Source organism: Salvia hispanica, chromosome 3, assembly GCF_023119035.1.
Source record: "Salvia hispanica cultivar TCC Black 2014 chromosome 3, UniMelb_Shisp_WGS_1.0, whole genome shotgun sequence".
Taxonomy (NCBI): domain Eukaryota; kingdom Viridiplantae; phylum Streptophyta; class Magnoliopsida; order Lamiales; family Lamiaceae; genus Salvia; species Salvia hispanica.
This window is the reverse complement of record NC_062967.1, coordinates 276374-300707: the sequence shown is the minus strand read 5'-3', so window position 1 is coordinate 300707 and position 24334 is coordinate 276374. Positions and strand designations below refer to the sequence as shown.

The window sequence follows — 24334 nt, the reverse complement described above, 5'->3', positions numbered from 1 at the left end:
TTTCTAAAGTTCCCCATCTTCATCACTTCAAAAAATGTTACTATCATCAAAATTTTACTTAAATTTCATGATTTATTTGACAAATTATCTTTCAACAAGAAGATATGGTAGATATGTGAAGTGAAGAAAAGTGAAGGTGGGAGGTGAAATGTGGATTGAGGGGTGGGGAAAAGGGGAGACAAGGACTTGAACAACAGTAGTAAAGTTTAAAGCTTTTTGAATGACTATGTAGTCATATTTTTATCAAAGGAAGAGAATTAGGCAATAAAGTTGAGTTTGATTGAGATGTGAATAAATGAAATTGTTTGTTTTGGGTGAAAGATATAGTAAATGGTGAGATTCTTGCTTTTGCTCTTGTATATTGGCATGTGTGTGCATATTTGTCGCATGCAACAATATAAGCAGTTACAAAATCAGGATATTATTATAATAATTATTATTAGTATTTGTTGGAAGTTGTGAAGAGTTTATAATACTAACTCTATCATATTTGAAACTTTTGTAATTTGAGTTTTTATATGTATTTGATGGTGTGTTCCCTATTGGGACGACATGAGTTATAAAATTAACTTCATATGCTCAAATATTATAGTAATTTGGTATTTTCATCAGAATTCATAAATGCTACTACATCATTCATGTCTGTTAGTCAGTTGATTTTGAAAAAAATTGCATCTTGACGCAGGAGATGAATATATGTGCATTAATGCATTATATAGTGAATCAATTGGCATATAATCAATTAAGTAGTTTAATTATTGTTTTTAGGTTATCCCGTAGACTTTCAACAAAATTCAGCTTATAAACTTAACTTTAATTAAAAGTGTAAATTTTATGGAGGGAGTATTAAATTTGAGTAATTAATTAATTACAGTTGCAACTTGCAATCATGTGTAAAAATGTGGAATGATGGCTAATCACCATGAAAATAAGCATCCCAGTCAGACATCTTGGTTATAGAGAGAGAGAGTACACTAAATTAGTAAATATGAGTTTCAATTGCAATTAATTGTCATTTCAGATTCAATTATCGAAAATAACAATGACTAATTAAAGTAATTATAGGGTGATTTTGACAATAATAGAATGTCTCAGAACAATATAGTACTTGAATTTATAAAATATTACTATGAGTGATAGTATTTCTTATAGCTTGATATAACTACACTTTGTTTCTTTTCAGCACTAGGGATTTCGCTTCTAACCAAAAAGCATTGAAAAGCCTACAGATTTCCCCTTTTCTCTTTATCTTTTTTGACATTTTAATTTTGTTGTAATGTCTCTTTTCAATAATATTTGTCACCAAATTTTAGATTTGGCATTATATGATGATAGTCATTATTCGAAGTTGCTTTATGGTTACGGGGAGTCGAATAAAATGACTGTGTGACGTTGATTTTGATGGTAAAAACACATAATTGAATTGGAAACTAGTCCACATTTGTGGGTGATGGAAATTCAATTTGTCTCCTCCTACAAAAGCAATTCCATTTAATTCTCCAATCTTCTCTTTTTGACCATTAATTTTTGCCACACCAAGAGACTACATATTAAAATTATAAATAACACTATTTATCTATGCTTTATTGATAAAATAATTTTTTTTACTATGTCAATAAGTGTACTTGCATAAATTGTGCATTTATGCAATAATCCATGAATTAAAGAGATATTGAATCAGATAAGTTGGCTTTGTGGAGGATTGGGATTTAAGAGTCAACACCAAATGTGACACTTATGGTTGGACGGAGAGAGTATTTCTTTAACAGTTACTAGTAAACTACGATTCAAAAGATAAAAAAAACGCTCGACAAATTTATGTATGATAAGAACGATTTAAAACAATATATGAATTGGTTGAGTTGAAATCTGATGCTATGTACATGAATGAAAAATATTAGTACTAGTAATTAGTTAGGTATAACGTCTTTTATCTAAAATTTAATATAGGCATGTGACTTTGTACACAATTGCAATATAATAAATACACCCTCCTATTTCACTAATTAATGTCTTCTAAAAGACTCCAAACAGAAATAAACATTTCCTAAAAAAAATAAAACAAATCCTGGTTATTATAATTGGTAATTTATTTCTTCTGCAAATGTGATATTTTAATTTTAGTACTATAATAATGTGAACATTTTAGCTAGAGGACCACCTACTGGCTACCACTGAAATAATTCAATTGTTATGATTGCCACATTAATAACGAAAATACTTTAAAATTGTCACATTATATAATACAACCACTTTATAATTAATCTAGTTTATGAACTAGAATGTACGTATATCGATTTCTTGTTTTTTATGGGCTTCTGATCCCTCTGTTCCATTAGAAATGAAACGTTTTCCTTTCTGTCTGTCCCATTAAAAATGAAACGTTTCTGAAAATGGAAATAATACTCTCTACTCTCTTCATTAACTCACAAAACAACACTACATAAAATCATGTGCCGAAAAGCAAATGTTGCATATTTAATGGGACGGAGGGAGTATTTGAGATTAATAATCCTACCCTAAAGAATTAGGCCCAAATATAAGAATTTACATGTAAATATCACTTTAATTTTGTACATGATCTTTGAATCTTAAAAGAATCAAAGAACTTTGCCTATTTTCCAACCAGCACCAGTTTTTGGTTTGGTCATGAAACTCTACTTACTAATAAAATATTTTATAAATACTCAATTACTTGTACGTATACATTTTCATTAACTCTACTCTATTATCCTATCAAGAACTATACAAAATATTATTACGTTCAAGCTCTGTGAAATGGAGAGGATAGGCCAAGAATGTCACGTAATATACTACTACTTCTTCTATAGACTTGGATATTTTGTCCTCTTAATTCCTTTGGAAATTAGAAATGCTCCTTGTGGAACTCGAATTTCGTCGAACCCTTCTGATTGTAGTCGTAACAGAGGTTGCTTAGCTCCTTGGCTAACACCGGTGCTCCACAGTAGAAAACTCCTGCTCAAGAGTGTTCAATTCACAATCACTTTGCTATGCGATTTGAGTAATATTTTGGTATAGCATGCATAATAACATAGGGACTTACCTATCCTTGCATTGGCATGCTTGGTACCGATCTTAGAAAGAACTTTCTTCCAATTAGGCCTTGCAAAGTGTGTTCTCACCCTTGTCCCAGATACAATGTCCACGCCATTTTTGGCATGGTTGAGTGCTTGAACCATGGTGATGAGAGCTGAACGAGCATCGCCTTCTTCGTATACACTTGTTAGGTAGTTGTGCATCTCGATCACCCCCTGAAAAATCAAATCATTAATTATGAACTGTTGTAGATGACTTGGAGATGTCCCATTAATTATTACCCTTTGGTCGAGCTCAGCGACTTCATCCATCACGCCTTTGAACCAATCGAATGACCCTTGCTCTCTTGTGACCCAATAAAAGTAGGCATTGGTTGTCCTTACAGGTTTCTTCCGTTTAGGAGAAATCTTGTTCATCGACGAGTCCATAGAGCCCGTGCTCTGGTCCGAATACCTGCTGAAATCTGATATCGAATCCTGAAATATAAAAGGAAAAGATATTCATCCTGAAAATTGAAAAAAAGGCCTTCCATAGTGAGAAGTGGTGCTTACAGCCAGCTCCTCCATTTTGACGATGTTGTTGAGTAAATCTTTAAGGATGCTGATGAAGGGCGTTGCTCCGATGCCAAGGCCAACAAGTAAGAGCACGTCGTACTTTCTGTAATCTTGTGCTGGAGCTCCGTAAGGTCCATCTATTAGTAGCTTTGGCAAACTGGATGCAGAGAAGACTAAATTTTCTTGGGAGGAATACATCTCTACACATATGTTTTGGGAAGAGAAACACACCTTTTCTTAGTGCCTTCGTCTGCTCGGAGTAGCCCACTCTTGCCAGAAAGAGGAGGTTCACATGCCTCAGCGAATACCCTCTTAAGTTCTTGTGTCCAGTCACCCAACTGCCTTATGTGAATGCTAAGATAATCGTCATCAGGTGCGGAGGTAATCGAAAATGGATGCCTAGTAGTGAATATGAAAGCAATAGCTTCAGCAACTAACTTGACAGTTAACAAAATATGATAGCAAGTTAATGAATTTCACCATTCAAATGGAGAAACAGCCGGACACTGAACGAACATGTACTGCCCACTCTTATATCGAAACTGTGGAGGTTTTGACATTTGCAACGTCAGTACATTTCCTAGATAAATGGCTACCTGGAAAGGTTGGGGAAAATAGAGATAAATAATTAGCTTCTTGAGTTGAACTTTAATTGTATTTGTCTTAAGCAAATCATGCTCACCTTCAAAATCCGGACGCTGAAGAAGCCTGACCGGAAGTATCTAAGGGTCCTTTCTCCAGCATAGAGGAGTACAGGGACAGCAAGATACATCCATGTCTGAAATGTAAGAAAAATAGAAATGCTTTAACCTCCTTTGCAGTTCAAGTATCACGATGCTTTAAAGTCTAGCTAATGTATGCATACCGTCATTTTGTACCAGTCGTGAACAAGGTAAAGATTTGTGCCATGGACGATGAGCAGGATGTAGACGATAGCAAACAGGTGGTGTGAATACCAGAAAGCGTTATAGCCTGTGAGCCTGTCAAATGGCTTAGGCAGCTTAATAAGACTCCGCCTGAACCACCGTGTTGCCAATGTAAAAGCAATTATCATAAAGATCACCATGAGAATCCCTGTCACACCCTCAATCCCTTTAATTAGGTCCATGTACTGTGGCTTGTGGCGACCAAAATCACGAGCCATATACTCATTGTATATGCCATCGGACTCATGTATAAGCCTTGGAAAGTCGCAAGCAAGGTGGTTTCCAGCATGGAGTATGATACCAACTACAATGGATGCTGCGATGGTCTGCATTTGTCCAAGAAAACACTCAGAACTCTATTATACTTTATATGACTGCAACAGCTCAATCATAAAATGTTGAAAGCCAGTATCATTGCGATGATCCAGCTCTCAAGTTTGAACAATTCAATATCCATGTGAAACATTTTCCTCCCCTGCTTTTTAGCTTATAAAAGCAACATTGCTAATAATATTGAACTGCTCATTTCTTTCTTAATAAGGATTACCACATAACATTGCAAAGTGAACTATCATATTCAAATAATAGCAGTTTTACTTACAATAAGCTAAAAGAATAGAAGCATCATGAAAGGGAAACTAGCTGATATTGTTTAACCTATAAACATATGTTGCATAGGTGGGAATATCATGAACATTTTACTTGGAAAGCTAACTAGTAAAGCTTGATGCAGAAAGAATAAAATTATCAACCATGTTTTGCATACTTTGTAAAAATTAACTCATAAGCTACAGTATATGAATCGCTTTAGAAAGCCACAACAAATGTCAAACTTCTCTGCAGATTCTCAGTTGACTTGGTAAATTCAGGTGGAAAAATAGAAGTAGAGATATTTGTTTTTATTGAAATAATCACTGCTGACTTGTTCATAAGTCCATATCTATGGGGCCACATGTAGACGTATAAAACAAGTAAATATAACAAGCGTGGTGATGCTTATGACACATTGGTTGTTGGGACACATTTCCTTCCTCATGTCATTCTTAAATAGTATGGTCTTGATATGGTATAAATGAAGTATTTTCTCACATGCTGGGACCCCACCCAATGTGTAAAACTAAAACAAATGAGTGGATCAAAAGAGATGCATACCTTGTGAAAGTTGATATTGTCATCAAAGGGCACAAAATGGCCCATTTTAGAGGACCTCAGCCAAGTAATGGTGTTCCTACACACAGGCAGTAATATGAGCGCCATGTTGAATTTCAACGTCTCTGCTGCGCCCTTAGCCGTGAGGAGGCAATAACCCATGATCATGAATGCCTTCTTTTCTTTGTACGCGTAGAACTTCCACGTGAAGAGTCCAATCATTATCATAATCCATAGAGTTAGCACCCAAATTCTCCTCCAATTTTCTTGCAAGAAGTAAACTAATTTGGTGCTTAATCTCTTAATCCGGCCTCGATATCTGAGGCCATGGAGGTTTTGGCTGAGGGCTTGGCTTGTGTAGCTTAGAGCTTGGCTGTAGTTGAGGTATGTGTCCTTCTGTAGCAGTAGTGTTTCCAGCTGCCAGAGCTGCAGCATCAACGTGTCACCAAATTATGTTTGGACCCTAAAATGGCCAAAATGCAATCATGTTTGGACCATGTATGTGAATGTGTGATTGATGTCCATATTTTTGAGTGCTGAAAACACGCTTTACTGGTCCGGAAAATAGAATGTTCACATGGGCAAACCGAAAAGTATGCTTGTCGTCTCATGATAGAAAAAGGGCAATTGCAATTAGACAATATTCTTGTTTCTTTTTGCTCTATATTGGCATGTCATTTCTACTTATTGTTAAATACGTTATGCAATATTATTCGTTTGAAGAATCTCTCTTGTCTCGTTGCAAGAATTCTTGAATGACTACAAAAGACAATTTAATGGACGAAAATATATAGAATTATAATTTCCTCAAAAAGATAAAGAGAACATATATGCTAATAGACTATAACAAGCTATGTACCACTTACATAATTTGGACTTGTGTTTAAATATGTAGAGTGTGGTATTTCTATCTCCACAATAAATCAATAATACAAGTGAAGCCATCGGCTAACTTTTCAAGAATCATTACGTAATACGGAAATATAATTTCCAGTTGCGCATTTTTTATAATTTTCTTCATTAACTTCGCCTTATCATCTAATTGGAATTAGGTAATTGATTAGTTGTTTAAAGAAACAGTTGGCAAGAAAGGTACTCCTAGATTACCCATTTACCATAGCTACAAATTGACTTATAACTTTTTTTTTATCTTAATTTCCTAAAACAAAACTAAGTATAGGAGCACTATTTTTTTCCTTGTCTTAAAGAGTGCTATGACAATCATGGATTAATATTTTACTGTACAACTGTTAGCCCACTGGCTATTATGCCCTACACCTGTATAATCTATAAGCAGCAAACTTTTTTTATCTCTTTTTCGACAAAACCGACCAACTTAATTAAGAGAGACAAGAATTAAAACTAGAGATAATTATCACAAAAAAAGTTAAATACATTACTCTCAGCCATTAAGCGAAAGGTAGGGTCGTTGAGCTATCAACGTAGACAATTCATACTATGCCGAAACAAGTTAATTAAGGGTAAATTCATACTAATATTTTCAACCACTCTTGGTCCTTAGATGTAATCATACTTTAATTTAAATTATACTATAGCATCTTTTTAGCTATTTTATCATCATTTTCCCCTAATTTGACTTGCAACTAAACAAGGCTCCGCTATAAAAATTTCAGAGACTGAATATTTGTATACTAATGTTTATACATGTGTAACACATATGGTATTTAATTCAACGTGTATAGTTGAACAACACAATAATCGCAATGTTAAGAGGATGTAATCAGTCATTTGTCCTCTAACTACTTGTTTCTAAAAAAATAATAGGTGTGGCAACTAAAGTCCAATATGATAATTTTAGTTGCAACCATTTTTCATTCTATGTGATGTGGTTGGTGAAGAAGCAATCACTAGTTACATAAATAATTAATGTTGTATGAAATTCATGAAGTGTATGTTACCTCAATGTAGCCAAGCCTTTCAGGGTCCAACTCTTCCATGATTAGAGCTGCATACTCTTCGGCTTGCTCTTTTAATCTCGATAATTTATTTGCAGATGCACTTACCATAATAATCTACATAGTTAAAGAATAAGAAAATGGTAAATAATTATTTACTGTCATTTTTTTCATTCTTTCATATTCCCAAGTTTACCCCCACCAACCCCGGAGTTGATTTATTTATCTTTATTTAAAAGTCGGTGTATTTTAGAGAATTTTGGCATAGCATACTTTGACTATCTCAATAACCATAAATATAGTTCAACTTCAAATATATTGAGAGTTGAGACGTATATGTGTACATAAATGAATCTCATTAAATAACAAAAGTAGAAGCACAATTTGCATGTATATCTTGATAAAATAGTGTATTTACCAACTCTGCTACTAAACTCATATTTAGTGCTCCTTTCATAAGTTTGACATACCATTATTTTTAACCAGCAGACCGAGCAAAGCAATGTTACATATCTAATACCACTATTTAATACATACTGGAGTATAATATAAGCAAATATTGGAGTTGTTGGTATAGGAAATTATACATTATGGTCATCCTTCACGCCTATCCCTAACCGATTTTAAATTCCACTCTCGAAAGATCCTTTAAGGTAAGAAACTTTTTGTTATAGATTGGATCAAATATAGCAGTATCACATTAAATCCAGTCACTAAATAATACTCCCTCCGTCACGAAAATTCGTCCCGGATAGACCGAGCAGGAGTTTTAAGAAATGTAATGGAAAGTGAGTTGAAAAAGTTAGTGGATTGTGGATCCTACTTTTATATATAGTATTAATTTTATAATAAAATGTGAGTATGAATCAGTTAGTGGAATATGAGGTCCACTACCAAAATTGATAAAAATGAAATGACAAATTTTGGGGAACCGGCGGAAATGGAAAACTGAGACAAATTTTCGTGGACGGAGGGAGTAATAATGTAATATTTACATTTACAAATAATTACTACTACTACTACCAAAGTATATCAGTGTACCCAATTAATTATTTCCAAAGAAAATTGTTTTAACAGAATCTGACAGATGTGCTTTCCTCAAATTATCACTTCCTTGATTTAAAGTTATTGATGAAAGGTGATGATTAATTAATTACCCATTATTGATTAGTAGAGAAAATGATTACTCAAAAATTAACAAAACAAATTAATCATTGTTACCTCCTTCACTTCCTCTTCCGTGATCCGACCATCCTCATTTTTGTCCACCCTGAAACACGATCATTAATTAATTAATAAAATGATAGATAATCACGGATAAATGCTACTTTAACTGTAGTTTAATTAATTAATTGACTTATTAATCGCTAACTAAATAAAGTTGAATGAATACATACATGTCGAAGAAAATCTGGAGTCTGGAATCAAAGCTTTGATCGGTAATCTGTGACCAGAATTCGTAGAGCTCATCTCTGCCGATCTTATCGACTTTCAGTCTTCTTCTTCTGCTTAATGCATCGAACAACTCCAGTCCAAATTCCTTCGAATCTCTCATCCCTATTCCAAAAAATAACATAAAATTTTTAATTAAAGAGCAAAATTATCTCGTGAATCGAGAAAATTTGAAAGGCGATTAATGAATTAACCTATGCATTGCGAAAAGTCAGCGCGATGGAGGTAACCGTCTTTGGCGAGCTTCTCGAAATTGATCTGAACTTCGTTCCACGCTTCGACGCGGTTGTTTCTGCTGTTACTGATGAATTTGAGTCCCTGCAGCGCCTTGTGCGCGCCGGATCGCGTCCGATCCAGCTGCGCGCGCTGCCGCCGCATCGCCCTCGCCGCCAGCGCCGAGTCCAATCCGCCGTTCCCGCCGGCGCCGGAGATTATCCGCGACGCGTGGCCGTGGCTCCACGAGAACCGCTTCAGCTCATGCGACAGCTGCTTCGCCTTCGCCAGCGCCTCCGCCTTCAGCTCCTGAGAGAACTGGAGCAACTTGTTCGAGCCGCTCCGCCGCATCGTCGGCGATCGCGACGCCGACGACGACGGCGCAGGCGTCTCGATCCCGGAGATGACGTCATTGCCGTCGATGCTGATCACCGTCGCCGGCTCGACGCTGCGGAGAATGATCGTGTCGTCGTCCTGGAGATCGAGCGTGACTTCGACGAATTCCGACGCGCTCGCCGCCGAATCGGCGGAGTAGTCCGTCGCCGGCGAGGATCCTCCGCTGGCTAAATTTCCGGCGGGTACGGTGTCGGATCCCCAGCGGCGTTCATATCTTCCGTTTCCCCTCATTGAATCAACAAAAATGCGACAACAATTTTTGGTGCCAGCGAAGAAAAATTCGCACAAATTGGGGGAAGTTGAGAAACGGAGAATAAAATAAACGACTCCGATAAAACAAATATTTAAATCCAAATAATAATCGTGAATATAAAAAGGAGTGGAAATGCAGTGAGGAGCAAAACGCGTGAGGAATCCAAGTAAAACGACATGCAAGGCGAAGGTGGTGAGGTAAACGGATGGAGAAAGAGACTGCAATCTGCAGAGGCGGAGAAGGAAACAGAGGTCACACGCTGAAGTCGTGCTTTTCTGTTACAAACCTCTTCAATTTTTCCAATGAAAATTGCATCTCAATTTCGGAGAGAATGATTCCAAATGTATTAGCTAGAAAGGGCAGTGATATGTCATTTTATTAAGTTGTGAGATTAACTAATTAAATTAATGATACTTCTTCAATCTTCTAAGAAAGACAGAAATGATATAGGTGAGAGGGATAAAAAGGTAAAATTAAAAAGGAGTACGAAATTGATAGGTGGCGAAAATGAAAAGAATTGCTGGGGGAATCTGCTTTTCTTAACAATTTTTTCTTAGATATTCTTATTAAAGTTGAAACTTTATCAAATTGATGTAATTTTCTTCACCGTTTAAATGATGCCATCAACTGCAAATATTTGCTTGTCATCAAATGAATCTATTTCACGTTAGTTTGCATTTCTTATATGGTACAATATCTGCAATTATTTGATGTGATTGTAGAATTCAACCAATTCGTATTAACATAGAGAGAGCATTGGGGATGAAGCCCTTATACAAGCTTTTTTTTATAGATTTATTTAATTTATTTAAATATTATGTAAATTTTTGTACAAAAATTCCTATTAATAATCTCAATCACTGAAAATTATATTTTCAAAGTATATGCCCTACTAACTTTTTCTGCATCTTTTCCTGCATACCAGCATATCTAAACGTGAATATTAAATTATTAGCTGATATATGAATATATAATAATATTACTGTTCACCACTATTTGAATTCCCTTCTCTTTATTACTTGTGGATTCAAAGAAATCATAAGTGGAATAATAGAATATACCATGTGTATAATAAAATTAATAACAAAATTTCTCCAATTGATGTTTTGTCATTTAAAAAGCGAATATCTTATCTCACAAGATAACTACATAGTATGTTATTCAATTAAAGTTAGGTCCACTTGATTTCCATCATTCACCAACTACCGCTGTAAGGTCCAAAAGGCCCCTCGTGGCAAATATATGTGCACCCATATATATCACGTAAAAATATTCATGCAACATATCAAATTTATAGAATTCCAGTCTTGCAAGTTAGAAAGATTGAAACAGACTTTTCCCCCTTCATATAACAAATTAGGTGATCGCTATATGGCCTGATTAATCTAGCTATTTTTTCAAATGGCCTAAATTTAAAAGCAAGTTCTTTGTAGCAATATTAGTTCATTCCTTTTTTTATTTTTCGAGTTTGAAGAGCGATGAGCAAGGTAATACAAGAATCGGTCCAAACAAAAGAATACACGAAATGGGCCATGAAATAAGATGAAAAAGAGAGCTCCGAATTTTCTTATCTGACCTCTTAAAGGATGTGTTCATTTATGTGAGGAAGCACGAGATCACATCCATGGACAAGCAAAAAGCGAGATTCTAACGCCGGGAATGAAAAATACGTGCAGTGAAATGGGATGAAAACACCATATACTATTCTAAACTAAAATGGTAAAATGTCATAAAAACTAATTCCACTTGCTATTATAAATCAATTATTTGATAAGAGCAACAATTTTCCAACCATACACTATTAAATACATAGTATTTAACCAAGTTACTTAATAGTCTTCATTAGTATATCAAAATCTTTTACTACAATTCAACACTATTCTATTCCAAGTTATATAGTCGACAAAACAAAAGCCTCCCTTAAACAAAAATACAAACAAAAAATTGCATATAACTTTATGTTGGGGCAAGCAAAAGGAGTGATACATATACTCTTTATTGATCATCTCGTATGTAAATATGCTTTGTCCTAAGAATAAAACCACATGTTTGATTTATTTTACTAGAAAAAATGAATTCTACTGAAAATTTTGAAGTTGAAAAAAAAAAGGTAATTTTCTAGTTCTTACTCTCTCCGTCCGCGAATAAGAGTCTCGTTTGGCCATTTTAGTCTGTCCGCGAATAGGAGTCCCGGTTCACTTTTACCATAAATGATATATAGGGTCTCACCTTCCACTAACTCATTTCACTCACATTTTATTTAAAACTAATATATACAAGTGAGACTCATATTCCACTAGCTTTTTTCTACCCATTTTTTTTAACATTTCTTAAAACTCGTGCCACCAAAAAATGAGACTCCTAAAGGTGGACGGATGGAGTATTATTTTTGGTAGGTGGTTTGGTCTTCTAGAAGATCGATTCATGGACAAAGAATAGACTAAGATGCCTTAATAGGCCCACCTTCGAAGCTTCTAAAACTCGTTAAACTCTACCAACTCCTGATTTGAAATGATTGACCGAAAATAAAACTAGATTGACTCCAAAAGTAAATTAATTAATCAAAGGCCCCATTAATAATTGATGGAATATTACCATATGCATTGCATTATACTGCTGAAATATGAAACAAGTTTTTTTTATTTAGTTTGATCAATCCTTCTAGCTTCTATTATCTCCATATTGTAGTGTGGATCTGCCACTGATGATTTTGATGTTTAGTGACAATGAATTATTAGTATATGCATATAAGTGATTATTGTGAAAATAAAACGTAGTAACATAGTAGTACTATTCTAAAGTAACGTACAATAAACTCTACAAAACGGATATTCAAAAGAAAAATTCGACCATAGTCACATCCTCTGACTATGAGGCATCTCTTTGATAGTGACTATAAATCTATTGTTCTGTCATTTAATATCAAACTTTTCTGTTTGTCTTGATATCATATATCTCAGTTACCCCAATATTCTTTTCTTACTTGGAAAATCATATTAATTAATTACTTGTTAGTACAAAAATTAGGGTGTGGCTTAGCTTTTTTTCTTTTTGACGTGGTACAAAACATTCAAATCAAGTAACGAATTAGGAATGCAAAAACAATTTAGAATATAAACTATAAGAAGCAAATGAGTTGGACAAAAAAAGAAGTTCCATAAAATTGATTGTCCATTGATTATTAGTTTAGGCGTTTTAGTACATCACCTATGTAATGTATATATTCATAAAATTTATTCAATGCCATTTACTCTGTGTGTATGTGTTAATTTTTCTTCCTTTTTTCTGAAAATTTAGTGTTACGTTTGAGTAAAAGTTAGAAGAGAGTGATAGTGCATGGGGTTGACCTGACACAGTATGTAGGTTGATCTAACCATGAATATTGGTCATCCACGCAAAACTAAAGAAAATTTGAAAATGTTCACCAACTTTAATTACATTAAGACTATGAACAAGATTAAAGAAATTAATTATTTATAATTATGTTATTTTTCTTACTTGTTGGAAAATCGGTAATTGTGGGGGTTGGTATAGGACTTTGGATATATTAATAATTAATGGACATTTATTCTTTATGAAATGTCGTATCACGTACTTATAAGGAAATCTTAATATAACTTTGATAAATAGATGATCAAAACTTTGACATATGGGTTAATAGGGTAGTGATAAAAATGCAAACTTATATATTGTACAAACTCAGAACTCCTCAACGCAGTTTCAACACAGTTCAAATACAATATGAACACATCGTAAAATTTTAGGATTTTAATGTCAACACAATATCAACACAACATCAATCATTGACTACCGTTGAAATTCTGTTGACATTTTCCTGTTGATGCTTTTTTGTGATCTGTTGACATTTTTCAATAGTCCAGATCATAGTTTTGAGTTTGTACAATATTTCAAGTTTTCATTTAATTATATTCCAAAGTTTTAATAATAGTACTAATATTGATTTGTGTTTAATTTTGCTCTCTACAATCCATAATCAAAGGTGTGGGCTAACGCGGTTTCCAACATAAATATCTTAGCAAAATATTTCGAAGAAAAGTAGTATGACAATAATCAATATCTCCCCCTATTTTTTCCTCCACATAAATAGTCATTGTTTTTCACAACCATTCATGTAAATAAAATGAATATTTCTCAATAAACTATATATATCGATAATGGTATAGACAAATATGAAATCAAGACTTCAGTTCCAGGAAACACATGCCGTTAACTATACATTATTCCCTTTTTTAGGGTGGCTTAAGTGCTATCTTTATATGTTAAATAATGATAATGATTTCAATGAAAACGTCACAAGAGGCCAAATCCCATTATCCCACTACTAAGAAAAGAATTATTTAATAAAGTCACATTCGATAGTAAAATAAATATAGGATGGATCCGAAAGTCTACGCAGTTTGATTGATTAATCATTGGTGGTGGATTGGTTTAATAACCCCAAGAAAAAAATGAGCCTTTTGTATCTTACAAGTATTAAAAGAATTACTTGTATTTAGAGGGTAAATAGAAGTTGGATATTGGGAACCATAAATTAGAGACATGTGGTAATAGGTATGCCTTACAATCCAATGTGGCAGACAAAAGAGTGAGAGAGCAGTCCATGATCATGACACTAATATGCATAATAAAATATAGATTCAATTGTTATCAATAGAAATATACATATAATAAAGTGATGTATGTATTTGAATACTGCCTTTTTATTTTGTTAGACCTCAATCCATAAACAAATCTCCTATAAGAAAAGCTCTACCCTGCTCATTATAAAAAAAGAGAGAAAGAATAAATGGAAACCAAATAAGTAGAACATTATACTGCTTATAATTAATAAACTTTAAAAACATATTTCATACCCAATTAAATTTGAAGGTGGTTGAAGAATTAGATTTCTAGAGCTTCTATTTCAACTGTTCTACATCATATAGAATTAGTCATTAAGTAGTGGGCTTCAAGGCCATTAACATCTAATGAAATATTGCATATTTTATAGTTAACTTTGGGAACTATAGTGATTAAATAAGGGATTGTCAACAGAATCGCCCTAATTCTTTCATTTGCATGAAAATATAAATTTTGAGGTTTTATTTCTGATTCATTAATCGAAGGTTCGTGTATTTACGCATAAATTACTTTCTTCTACATAAAACATCGTTTTATTACTACTTTTGTCACACTGGCACTTCTGATGAATTGGCCAGCTTCAATTTATAGATATAATTAATTTTGGACAAATAATTAGAATAATTCAAAATTTATACATTTAGATTCAAAAATAAAAATTATGATGAAAAATCAGCAAATATTGAAAATTCAGTAAATACTCCTTTTTATTTTTATTTTTTTGAAGTTGGCATCTCAAAGAAGTTGTACTTCTGGGCTCTGGCATCCCAAGACCCAGATGATAACAGTGCATTCATCATTAAGGTCCATTAATTGCAGAAAAAAGGCCCACAAAAACTACTCTATATAGTACCCAAACTCATATATTAAGCTAAAGAAAATAGGCCCATAAAGACGCTCACATTGATCAATGATCAATATATGTGGATATCAACTTTAGCTTTATTGAATTTATTTGATTTAAAGTTGGTGAGTTTCTGGCCTTTTTCCGTTTTTATTTTTATTTTTAAAACGTTGATTCAAATTCTAATGTTGTAATTTATCGTTCTAAATTGGTTAATGAAAACATAAATGATCATATTCCATCATGCTTATTACTGTTTTTATAACTCTTTGAAGTGATGTAAAATGTGGCATTAATAGGGGTGGGAATTCGGTCCGTTCGGTTCCGACTGAACCGATTAGTCGGTTAACTAAATCCCATTTTTTCCGAAATCCAGAACCGAAACCGAACCCTTTGTCGGTTCGGTTCTTCCAGGAACCGATTGGTTCGGTCATCGGTTCCAACGAAGGAACCGAACTCAAGTGCAATTTAATACATTCAGTAACAAGTCGTGAAATCAAAAGGACAAAAACCATGATTCCATTCCATCATCAAAAACAAAAACTCCAACAAAGTTTATAAAACTAAGCCCAAAACTAACATAAACCAATATCATTCATCAAACTAACTTTTATTTTTCTAAAACAATAATAATAAAACTAAAATAAATATATAAAATTAAATATTTAGAAAATAACGGTTATTCGGTTCTAACCTTTCAGTTCTTAGTTAGAACCAGAACCGAGATTAGCTTAAACTTAATAACCGGAACCGAACCTTAACCTTATTTTTTCAGTTCTCGGTTAACCGAGAACCGAAAAACTAAGGTTTCGGTTCTCGATTAATCAAGAACCGAGAACCGTTTCCCCATGCCTAAGCATTAATATTTTGAAAAAGCAAAGAATTTGACTCAATACACACTAGGAGTGGAAAATCGTTTGGTAGGCCAAACACCTAATTGAATAAGTGGGGGAAATTCCCACCGCGTCAATGAAGTCAAACAAACTAAAAAGTCTAGTTTAAACGAGTCTTGTAATGCTTCTAAGTTCTAACTTATCAGTCCTTGCACTAGGCTCAATCAATATTTAAAGAATTGTAATGCCAATTGTTTTATTTTTAACATTTTCAATCAAAACTCAGTCGAATAAAGTTTTAGTATTCGAGGGAATATATTTTTGAATGTCATGGGGCATTCAAGATACACTATTCAATCAATTTTATTTATTTTTTGAGAGATCTAGTGGATATTCATCATTGCTATCCATTGAATTCAACGTGGTCGGCCAGTGTCAGTTCTTGAATCACACACGACACCCACATGAAAATTGAAAAATGTAATGAATAAAAAAGTAATGATACATAATGAGACCAAATACAATGAGTAGGCCAAAGGACTATAGTCCCTAAAAATGGACCCAAACGCCAAATATGCACGTGTTCTTATCTAAGTGGAAAATGCAGAGAATAATATGGAGGGAATATTAAGATAATCTATTTTAATGTGACCTCATCAAGAGTTTTACCTTCAATTTTGTCTGATTTTGGTGCATTGATTGCCTAAATAGGGCAAGGATCTTGCTTTTGAGATTTTTGAGTTGGCACTTTCTATCTTTCTTTGCCCTTTTGGAAGTGTGATCAAAGCTCCCACGTCAAAGGGAAGATGAATTTAATTAAATTATTCAATACCTGTATACAATAGAGTGGACCAAATAATTACTTCCTGTTCATGGTGATTAAAAATTAATTTGTATTGTTGATAGGAAAATTCAATAGACAAAAATAGAATGATAAGGAAAAATAGTAGTCCTACTATCATTCTATTTCTTAGGCACAAGAGTGAGGCCTTAAGAAATGTGCTTTTGGCAGTCAGTGGGTTAAGACCCTCTCCTTAAAAGGCTACTGCGTACCCTGATTTAACCCCTCACATGATGTCAGGCTGGAGTGTGGGGGCCACCAAGGCGACGGAATCGCCTTTTTTGCTGCAATTCTAAGCATCCTTGTTAGGTGTTCGAGAGACATAAAACTTACGCGCATGATGTGATCGATTATCTAGAGTTTGAAAGACCATAGATTTGCCCAAAATTAATAGCATGTGATTTAGGTATTACAAAAATGATTAAACAAGATTGATCGTTATAAACTTTTCTTTTTCTTAAGGGCCATTGTTATCACTACTTTCTCATCACTTTTATAAGGAAAGTTGAATTAAATTAGAAATATATTGCTCGGTCTCCCGGAAACAAGCAAACCGCGGGCCATCATCTCAATCTATCATTACTAATAGTCACAAAATAATAAACATAATCTGTATTGGAAGAGTTATATTTTTTGGTTTTATTTATTTCCTAGTTAATATAATTAGTAGATGGAAAATATTAGAAGTAATTGTTTTTCCTTTTACAAATTAGGTTTTCCTATTTTGTTTATTTTCCTTCTAGTTTTATTTTCCATAAGTTTAGGATTCCCTTTTGCCTATATAAATGTCTCATTATTGAACTTAAAAGACAGGCTTTGAATAATAATTTGATATTGAGTTTTTATACTCAAGTTCTTAATAGTTTGAGATTTTTATTACCCGTTCAGTCATTCTCCTACTTCCGCATTTCATTTTGCATCAAAATCCACCATTTATTTGTATTTTATTCAACTAAGTTCGTTAAAAGAATTTAACGGAAAAGGTTATAAATAGATGGCCCTTAACTTTATATATAGGCAGATATCACAACTCGATTTTTCACTTCCACACACTCACACACACAGAGATAACAAAGAAAATATGCTCTTCTCATCGAAATCCAAGTCAAGAACAGTTCACCACTACCACGAGGAGAGAGATAAAGAAAACGGAGAAGACAGCGGCGAAGCATCCACTTCTCTAACAGTTTGGACAAAATCGCTCCTTTACGGCTGCAGCGGCTTCTCCGTCATCGGCTCCGACGGCGGTTTGGCCTATCGGGTCGACAACTACAGTTGTCGACCCGATCATACCGTCCTTATGGACGGTTCCGGCAATCCCATTTTCACCATCTGCCGCCGCAAGGTATACTACTTTTTTTCAATTGGATATGAATTTATTTACAAAATTTAGGATATTGGAAATTGTCACATCCCAAAATTTGAATTTTGTCGAATTTGTTAAAACTCGTGCCAATCTCAAACGAGAGAGACGAATTAATGGAGTAGACTGTCAAAACGGAAACATTTCAAGTAAAATGTGACATCTCAATCCGTATGCCAATACACATTCTGCATTTTGGGAGATCGGATTTTAAGAAATGTGAATGAATGTATAATGTGAAACTGAATTACTCTAGTTGAATATGAGTTCTATTTTCATGTGCAGTAGTTTTATAATGAACTGTCAGTGGAAGATGTTAAATAGAATGCGTAATCGCACGTATAGTTAAAAAATGAATGAAATATATAATGACGGACCTCACGAAATGACAAAATAAGACAACTTAAAAGTGAATTGCCTATAATTGCATGTGTAAAACTAAATCATCATATATGGTTCTCAAAAGTATATGGGCCCTAATTGCATGTAAAATAAAGTTAATTAATTAATCTTTATTGTGATAATCTGCAGAAGCTAGGCCTATTGGACTACTGGCTTGTCTACGAAGGAGATGTCTGCAAACACAGCAACAACGAATCGATGAAACCTATGTTTTATGCGAGGAAAAATATGAGTCTGAGGCAGACAAAAGTGGATGATGTGTTAGCCTATATTTACTGTGGGATGTCGGAAAAGAGATGCATGTATGTGGTTGAAGGCTCATTCAGACATCGATCGTGTAAGATTTTGGGAGAATCGGGGAGAGCAGTTGCAGAGATTAAGAAGAAAGAAGCCATGTCCAAAGGTGCATCTTTTGGTTTAGAGGTGTTTGATTTAGTCACTAAGCCAGGTTTCCACTGCAGATTTGCCATGGCTATTGTGTTATTACTTGACCAGATGTACTCTTAAAGTTGGGGACACAAATCAATACAAGTTTTGTTCATCTATTTTTTAAGACCAAAGTATCTCAGCCGAGTGTAATTTCAGTCTCAATATCTAGTTAAAATACTTTCCCTTTTACAAAATAATAATAAAAGTAGTAGGTAATTCTTTAATTTAGAGATTGTAGGAATAAAATGGAGTGATATTTTTATTATTTCTTCAATAAGAATTTGTGGAAAAAAAAATTTATGGCTTATGTATAGAAATAGAAATAGAATCACATGTGTTCCAAAAAAGATTTACTTCCTCCGTCCCACATTTGGAGTCACTTATTGTTATGGTTCGAATTTTAAGAAAGAATTGAAGTATGTAATAAATGAAGTGAGATGGTGGAGTGTGTAATAAATGAAGTGAGATGGTGGAGTTGGTTGAAGGTGGGTCCCTTTTGACTTTTGATTTTTGTTTTGATTTATTTTAATGTAGCATTTTTATGTAATTTTGATGAAGAATGGGGTAAAATTATATGACCAAATATAGAAAATTCTAAAAGTGACTCTTAAATTGGGAAGGACTTTTATGGCAAAAAGTGACTCTTAATCTGAGACGGAGGGAGTAATACTTATCTTTCTCTCTTAGGCCAGCGGGTCCATTTATCTTGGATTAAACATTTGGGCTTTTTTAATTGGACTTTAATAGCGGAAGTATATATAGTCCATTACGATTAATGAGTCCACTTACAAAAAAGTAGATAAGAAATAATTGTTTCATTTTTATGCTTATTTTTATCAGTATCATAAAATTTGTTATTGCAACAAATTTTTTTTACTTAAAGTTTGTATTAATCTTTTTTTGTCATAAAAATTGGAGTGCGTTTTTAGGGAGGAAGCGAGAAAGCGTAAATGAGAAAGCGTTTTTAAGCAGGAAGAAGAAACTTGGGATGCAACTAACTTTAGGTCATAGAATTAAATCATATCATAAAATAAAATATTAATAAAATGAAAAAATATAAATGAAAATTGAAAACACAAAACGTTGAGTTGTTGTTCCACACTCAAAACCATACGCCGCTCGTGCAGTCGCCGCCAACCTCCCACCATTTCTGCGCAGGTCTCTCTCTTCACCCTTTTCATGCATGTCCTCTACCTGGGCTGCTTCTCTTTCATCACTAACTGCCATTTCATAACTTCTTTTTGTTTTTTATTGCTTACTTAAGATGCACAGGACTGTTTTATGTATCTTCTTCAATTTTGTTTCTTGAATTTTTAAGGTTTTGGGTGGTAATTTGGGGTGTCTCTAGCTGCATTTCCTTCATTTGATGACTTGTTTTTTAATTTGTGTTGAGCTCCTTGTGTAATTAGTTATTGGTTTGATTATGTTATTTCATGAACTTGATCTCTTCTTTTCAGTTTAAAAGATTGTTTTTTTAGTTATATCTGCCGTTTTCTTATGGTTAGAAAGAATTCATTTTTATTTTATTGTGTAATTGGTTGAATTATGATTTTATTGTGATTCTTTTTGAGTAGTTTGGCTGAGCTAAAACTTGATATAATTAGCTGAGTTTATGGTTTGGGATTAGTTTGTAGAGTCAAGATTTGGCAATTCAGATGTTTGATAATTACATGGGATTGTGGATTGTTTGAATTGGTGATTAACCTTTCAATATGTTAAAATCTTTGGATGGTTTGGTTTGCTGTGTGTTGTGTGATTTATGTATGTGATAAATTTTGAATGTAAGTAGAATTATAGGCCACTTTGTATTTTTTTATTTGTGTTTTCTTCTATGTTGAAATGAATATCCTTTACCATTGGGCTGCAAATTATCTTTTACTACTTGTTAATATTAAAGTCGAAGATGTACTGGAGGCTTGAAGTGAAATAAGATTACTGGCCTTTTGACAAGTCAATGTAACTCTTAGATATAGTTGGTGAAGAAAATTATTTGTTACCATTAACATGTTGGTTATTACTATATCCTACTTTGTGTTTTTTGAATAATCTGAAGTTTTTGAGCCTAATTCTCCCTTGAGGCCAGCTGAGTTGCTCGACAACTTCTACACGTATATAACGAATGTATGTTGTGACTAAACTACCATGTTCATGATTTTAGGTGTGTATATTATGGAGGACAAGAGAACAGAATAAGCTGGATAGTAATGAACTTTGACGGAGCCGATTTTGTTGTAATGTACAAAAAGTTAAGAGAGAAGTTCAAGATAATGGCATGAACTGCACAAGTATCGGAACATCTAGAAAATGTTGGCTGGCAGTTATGGATCTTTGAAGAATGCAGAGGATGTTTCTGTTGATTTACTTGAACTTTCGCGAAGCAGAGACCTCAAGGTGGAGGCCAAAGAGGACCCTGATGCCACTGAATATTCAAGCTCATTTGCCGACACAATTTCTGGAAATGAGAACGGTTCTAGTTTGAGCGATGCTGAAGTTGAATCAAAGTTAATTCCTGACATTTATTTGGCTCCTGCTTGTCATGGATTTGGCAGCGTCTTCCCAATAAGGTTTGGTTTGTTAGTTGCACATTTTAGATTTTCGCGTGTGTGCATTGCAAGAACTAGTTTATGAGCAGTTCTTGGTGATGTATTTTGTGTAAGTGGTAATAATGCCAATTGTGTTCATTTCCATGTGCTAGACACGGATAAACCTCATTCTGTTTATTATTTACTCAGAAAGAAAAAAATGACTGCTCATTGGAGAAATTTCATACATCCGATAATGTGGCGATGCAAATGGGCAGAGTTGAGAATAAAGGAGTTTGAGTCACAAGCATCAAAATATGCCAGGGAGGTTTCTGTAATTGACCGTGGGAAACATATGTCGTTAGATAAAACAGCAGTGGAACAGTTGGGATCAAAGTCACTGCCATTTTCGCTTCAATGTCACAGAAGAAGGCCGATGAAGAGGAGGAAAAGAAAAAGAGTGGAGAATACAATTGATATTGCATCATACATGTCAAATCATATCCTTTTCTCTGAGCGAGGTTCGATCTCCTTTCTTATGCTATGTTATTCACACTTGTTATTCTTATTTATTAGTACTACAAAGAAACCATTCAACTGATGACTCTTATGCAGAAAATAAGAGGCCTGATCTGGATGGAGTTCCTACATGGGAGAATAATGGTAACTCATTCATGTTTGATGAAATCCCAAACGAGCTAATAAGTTCTGTTTTCTTAATACTCCTATATATTTACAGATACATGTGGCAATTTGGGTATGTTGGTTTTTAAACATCTTTAGGTTGGTTATGGTGCAGAAAGGGTAAAAAGAAATGATAACAACTACAACAATGATAATTGTTGATGATTGATGATGATGATGACGATAATTTCTTGGTCATGAAGCTGCCATTATTGGTTTTAACTGTGATCTCTATTATTTTGTTTCCCATATTGGGTAAAAGCAATGGATTGGTGATGATGATGACGATAATTTCTTGGTCAGGATGTCGTTAGAGAGAACGTATGTTCGATTATCATGCTAGACGAAGATAATACCTAACTTTATATGCTTTCTGCAGACAAGCATACAGGAAACCGTGATGAGTTTGGCCTTGACGATGATTATTCATTTCATGAAGAAAATGATAATATCCTAGAGCATATCCTCAGGAAAATCGAGCTTGTGCATACCCGGGTTCATAAGTTGAGGAGTCAACTTGATGTAGTGCTGATAAATAACGCTAGCAGGTTTTCTTCCTCTGAGAACTTGAGCCAACTTATGGGGGGTGATGTACGTAGCCCTACATTCTCTGCTTGCAATGGAGATACGGTCTCTGCTGGGGGCCTGTATGCATCATCTCCGTATATAGGGGACTATGATATCGGGGATTTTGTTTTACCCGACAGTCCAGAAGTTTCCAGCTTTGGAGAGCCTATTGCTATTCCTGATATCATTGAAAGCACCGTTGGGCTTCTGTCCTCCATAGATGTCACTCAGCATCAATCCCAGATCGGAGACTCATCTGAAAAGGTAAGACAAAATGCAATCTTCCATCATCATGTTGCTTTGCTTGTTTCCTTACAAAAACTATGTTGGTTTCATTTCAGATTGTGGACAACATCCTCGTACAAAACGAGGCAGCTGAAGTTGAGGTCGCCTTCAAAGACAGCCACAACCAATCCGCTGACAAGGCTCAGGACGCGGAACACAGTGGAGAGGAAGAGAGCAATAACAAGGCCTCCGTTTTGGCTGTAGAATCCAACAACGCAGAGGCAAACACCTTGAAGTCATGTCTAACCTCACAGATACACTTCCCTAAGAATAAGAGGAAGCGGGGAGAGCGCAAAGCAGGTTCTGGGAATTGGAGTCGCCAGTGCCCAAGCGAACCTGACAGCTAACGAGAAGCACGGTTATTAGAGCCTGAACTATCTCCTGCTGTGCTTCGAAATGCTAGTTCTGTGCGATGCAGGCACGCTTCGAATGGCCCCTTAATTTCGATAGAGCCTAGTTTTCTTATTCATTCATTTGTGGGTTCTTTGAGCCAAGTTGTTAGTACTTCAGTTTAGGAAGTGCAGCCATAATGCTGCAATGTATTATTGTATGTGTAGGCTGTTTTAGTCATTAAATAACTGCTGGATTCCAGTTTTTGTTTGTTTCATTTGATGGCCTCATATCCTTTGTTTTAGCATAATCAGTTAACAGCTGACTCTGCTCTGCCACTTTGCTTATAAACCAACCAACAAATTCAACCTGTCTCATTTACTCCCTCCGTCCCAGATAATTCGACCCAGTATTCCATTTCGGGCGGGACGGAGGGAGTACTAATTTGTTTTAGTTAAAAATATAAATTTTCCAAAAATAGTACTCCCTTCGTTTCTTCATAGTTGAGTCATTTTACCATTTCGGGAAGTTTCTTCATAGTTGAGTCGTTTCCTTATATGGTAATTTTTTTCCTGTTTCTTACTTTACTCTCTCTTACTTTATTCTCTCTACTTTATTCACTTTATACTTTATTCTCTCTACCTTTTCCCCTCTCTTACTTTTTTATCTATTTATTT

The 24334-nt window shown here is 34.5% G+C and overlaps 3 protein-coding genes across 3 annotated transcripts; 2 read left to right on the top strand and 1 right to left on the bottom strand.

The window, feature by feature from the left end:
- Positions 1-2661: 2661 nt before the first annotated feature.
- LOC125216526 (respiratory burst oxidase homolog protein A-like) lies at positions 2662-10275 on the bottom strand. Its single transcript, XM_048118267.1, has 13 exons — positions 9249-10275; positions 9000-9159; positions 8824-8872; positions 7606-7719; positions 5690-6112; positions 4477-4863; positions 4294-4389; positions 4092-4207; positions 3843-4010; positions 3609-3768; positions 3339-3533; positions 3065-3272; positions 2662-2976 (listed from the first exon to the last, which is right to left on the bottom strand). Exons 1-13 carry the CDS (start codon positions 9892-9894, stop codon positions 2867-2869), a joined length of 2832 nt encoding a protein of 943 aa, XP_047974224.1. The 5' UTR covers positions 9895-10275; the 3' UTR covers positions 2662-2866.
- Positions 10276-18123: 7848 nt separating this feature from the next.
- LOC125216133 (protein LURP-one-related 17-like) lies at positions 18124-19385 on the top strand. Its single transcript, XM_048117767.1, has 2 exons — positions 18124-18420; positions 18970-19385. The coding sequence occupies exons 1-2, from the start codon at positions 18157-18159 to the stop codon at positions 19345-19347; spliced, it is 642 nt and encodes a 213-aa protein (XP_047973724.1). The 5' UTR covers positions 18124-18156; the 3' UTR covers positions 19348-19385.
- A 943-nt stretch (positions 19386-20328) lies between these two features.
- LOC125210675 lies at positions 20329-23934 on the top strand. Its single transcript, XM_048110237.1, has 6 exons — positions 20329-20427; positions 21428-21833; positions 22002-22312; positions 22407-22454; positions 22855-23306; positions 23384-23934. The coding sequence occupies exons 2-6, from the start codon at positions 21574-21576 to the stop codon at positions 23672-23674; spliced, it is 1362 nt and encodes a 453-aa protein (XP_047966194.1). The 5' UTR covers positions 20329-20427; positions 21428-21573; the 3' UTR covers positions 23675-23934.
- The last annotated feature ends 400 nt before the right edge of the window (positions 23935-24334 follow it).

What these genes read in the sequence shown, in the direction of transcription:
- LOC125216526 (XM_048118267.1), bottom strand. Translation starts at nt 9,894, where the DNA reads ATGAGGGGAAACGGAAGATATGAACGCCGCTGGGGATCCGACACCGTA. An exon ending in TCAGCGTCCGGATTTTGAAG is followed by an intron (nt 4,208 to 4,293) that starts GTGAGCATGATT and finishes CAACCTTTCCAG; the next exon opens with GTAGCCATTTATCTAGGAAA. An exon ending in TCGCTGAGCTCGACCAAAGG is followed by an intron (nt 3,273 to 3,338) that starts GTAATAATTAAT and finishes TTGATTTTTCAG; the next exon opens with GGGGTGATCGAGATGCACAA.
- LOC125216133 (XM_048117767.1), top strand. Translation starts at nt 18,157, where the DNA reads ATGCTCTTCTCATCGAAATCCAAGTCAAGAACAGTTCACCACTACCAC. An exon ending in TCACCATCTGCCGCCGCAAG is followed by an intron (nt 18,421 to 18,969) that starts GTATACTACTTT and finishes GATAATCTGCAG; the next exon opens with AAGCTAGGCCTATTGGACTA.
- LOC125210675 (XM_048110237.1), top strand. Translation starts at nt 21,574, where the DNA reads ATGTTGGCTGGCAGTTATGGATCTTTGAAGAATGCAGAGGATGTTTCT. An exon ending in GGCAGCGTCTTCCCAATAAG is followed by an intron (nt 21,834 to 22,001) that starts GTTTGGTTTGTT and finishes TTATTTACTCAG; the next exon opens with AAAGAAAAAAATGACTGCTC. An exon ending in TCGGAGACTCATCTGAAAAG is followed by an intron (nt 23,307 to 23,383) that starts GTAAGACAAAAT and finishes GTTTCATTTCAG; the next exon opens with ATTGTGGACAACATCCTCGT.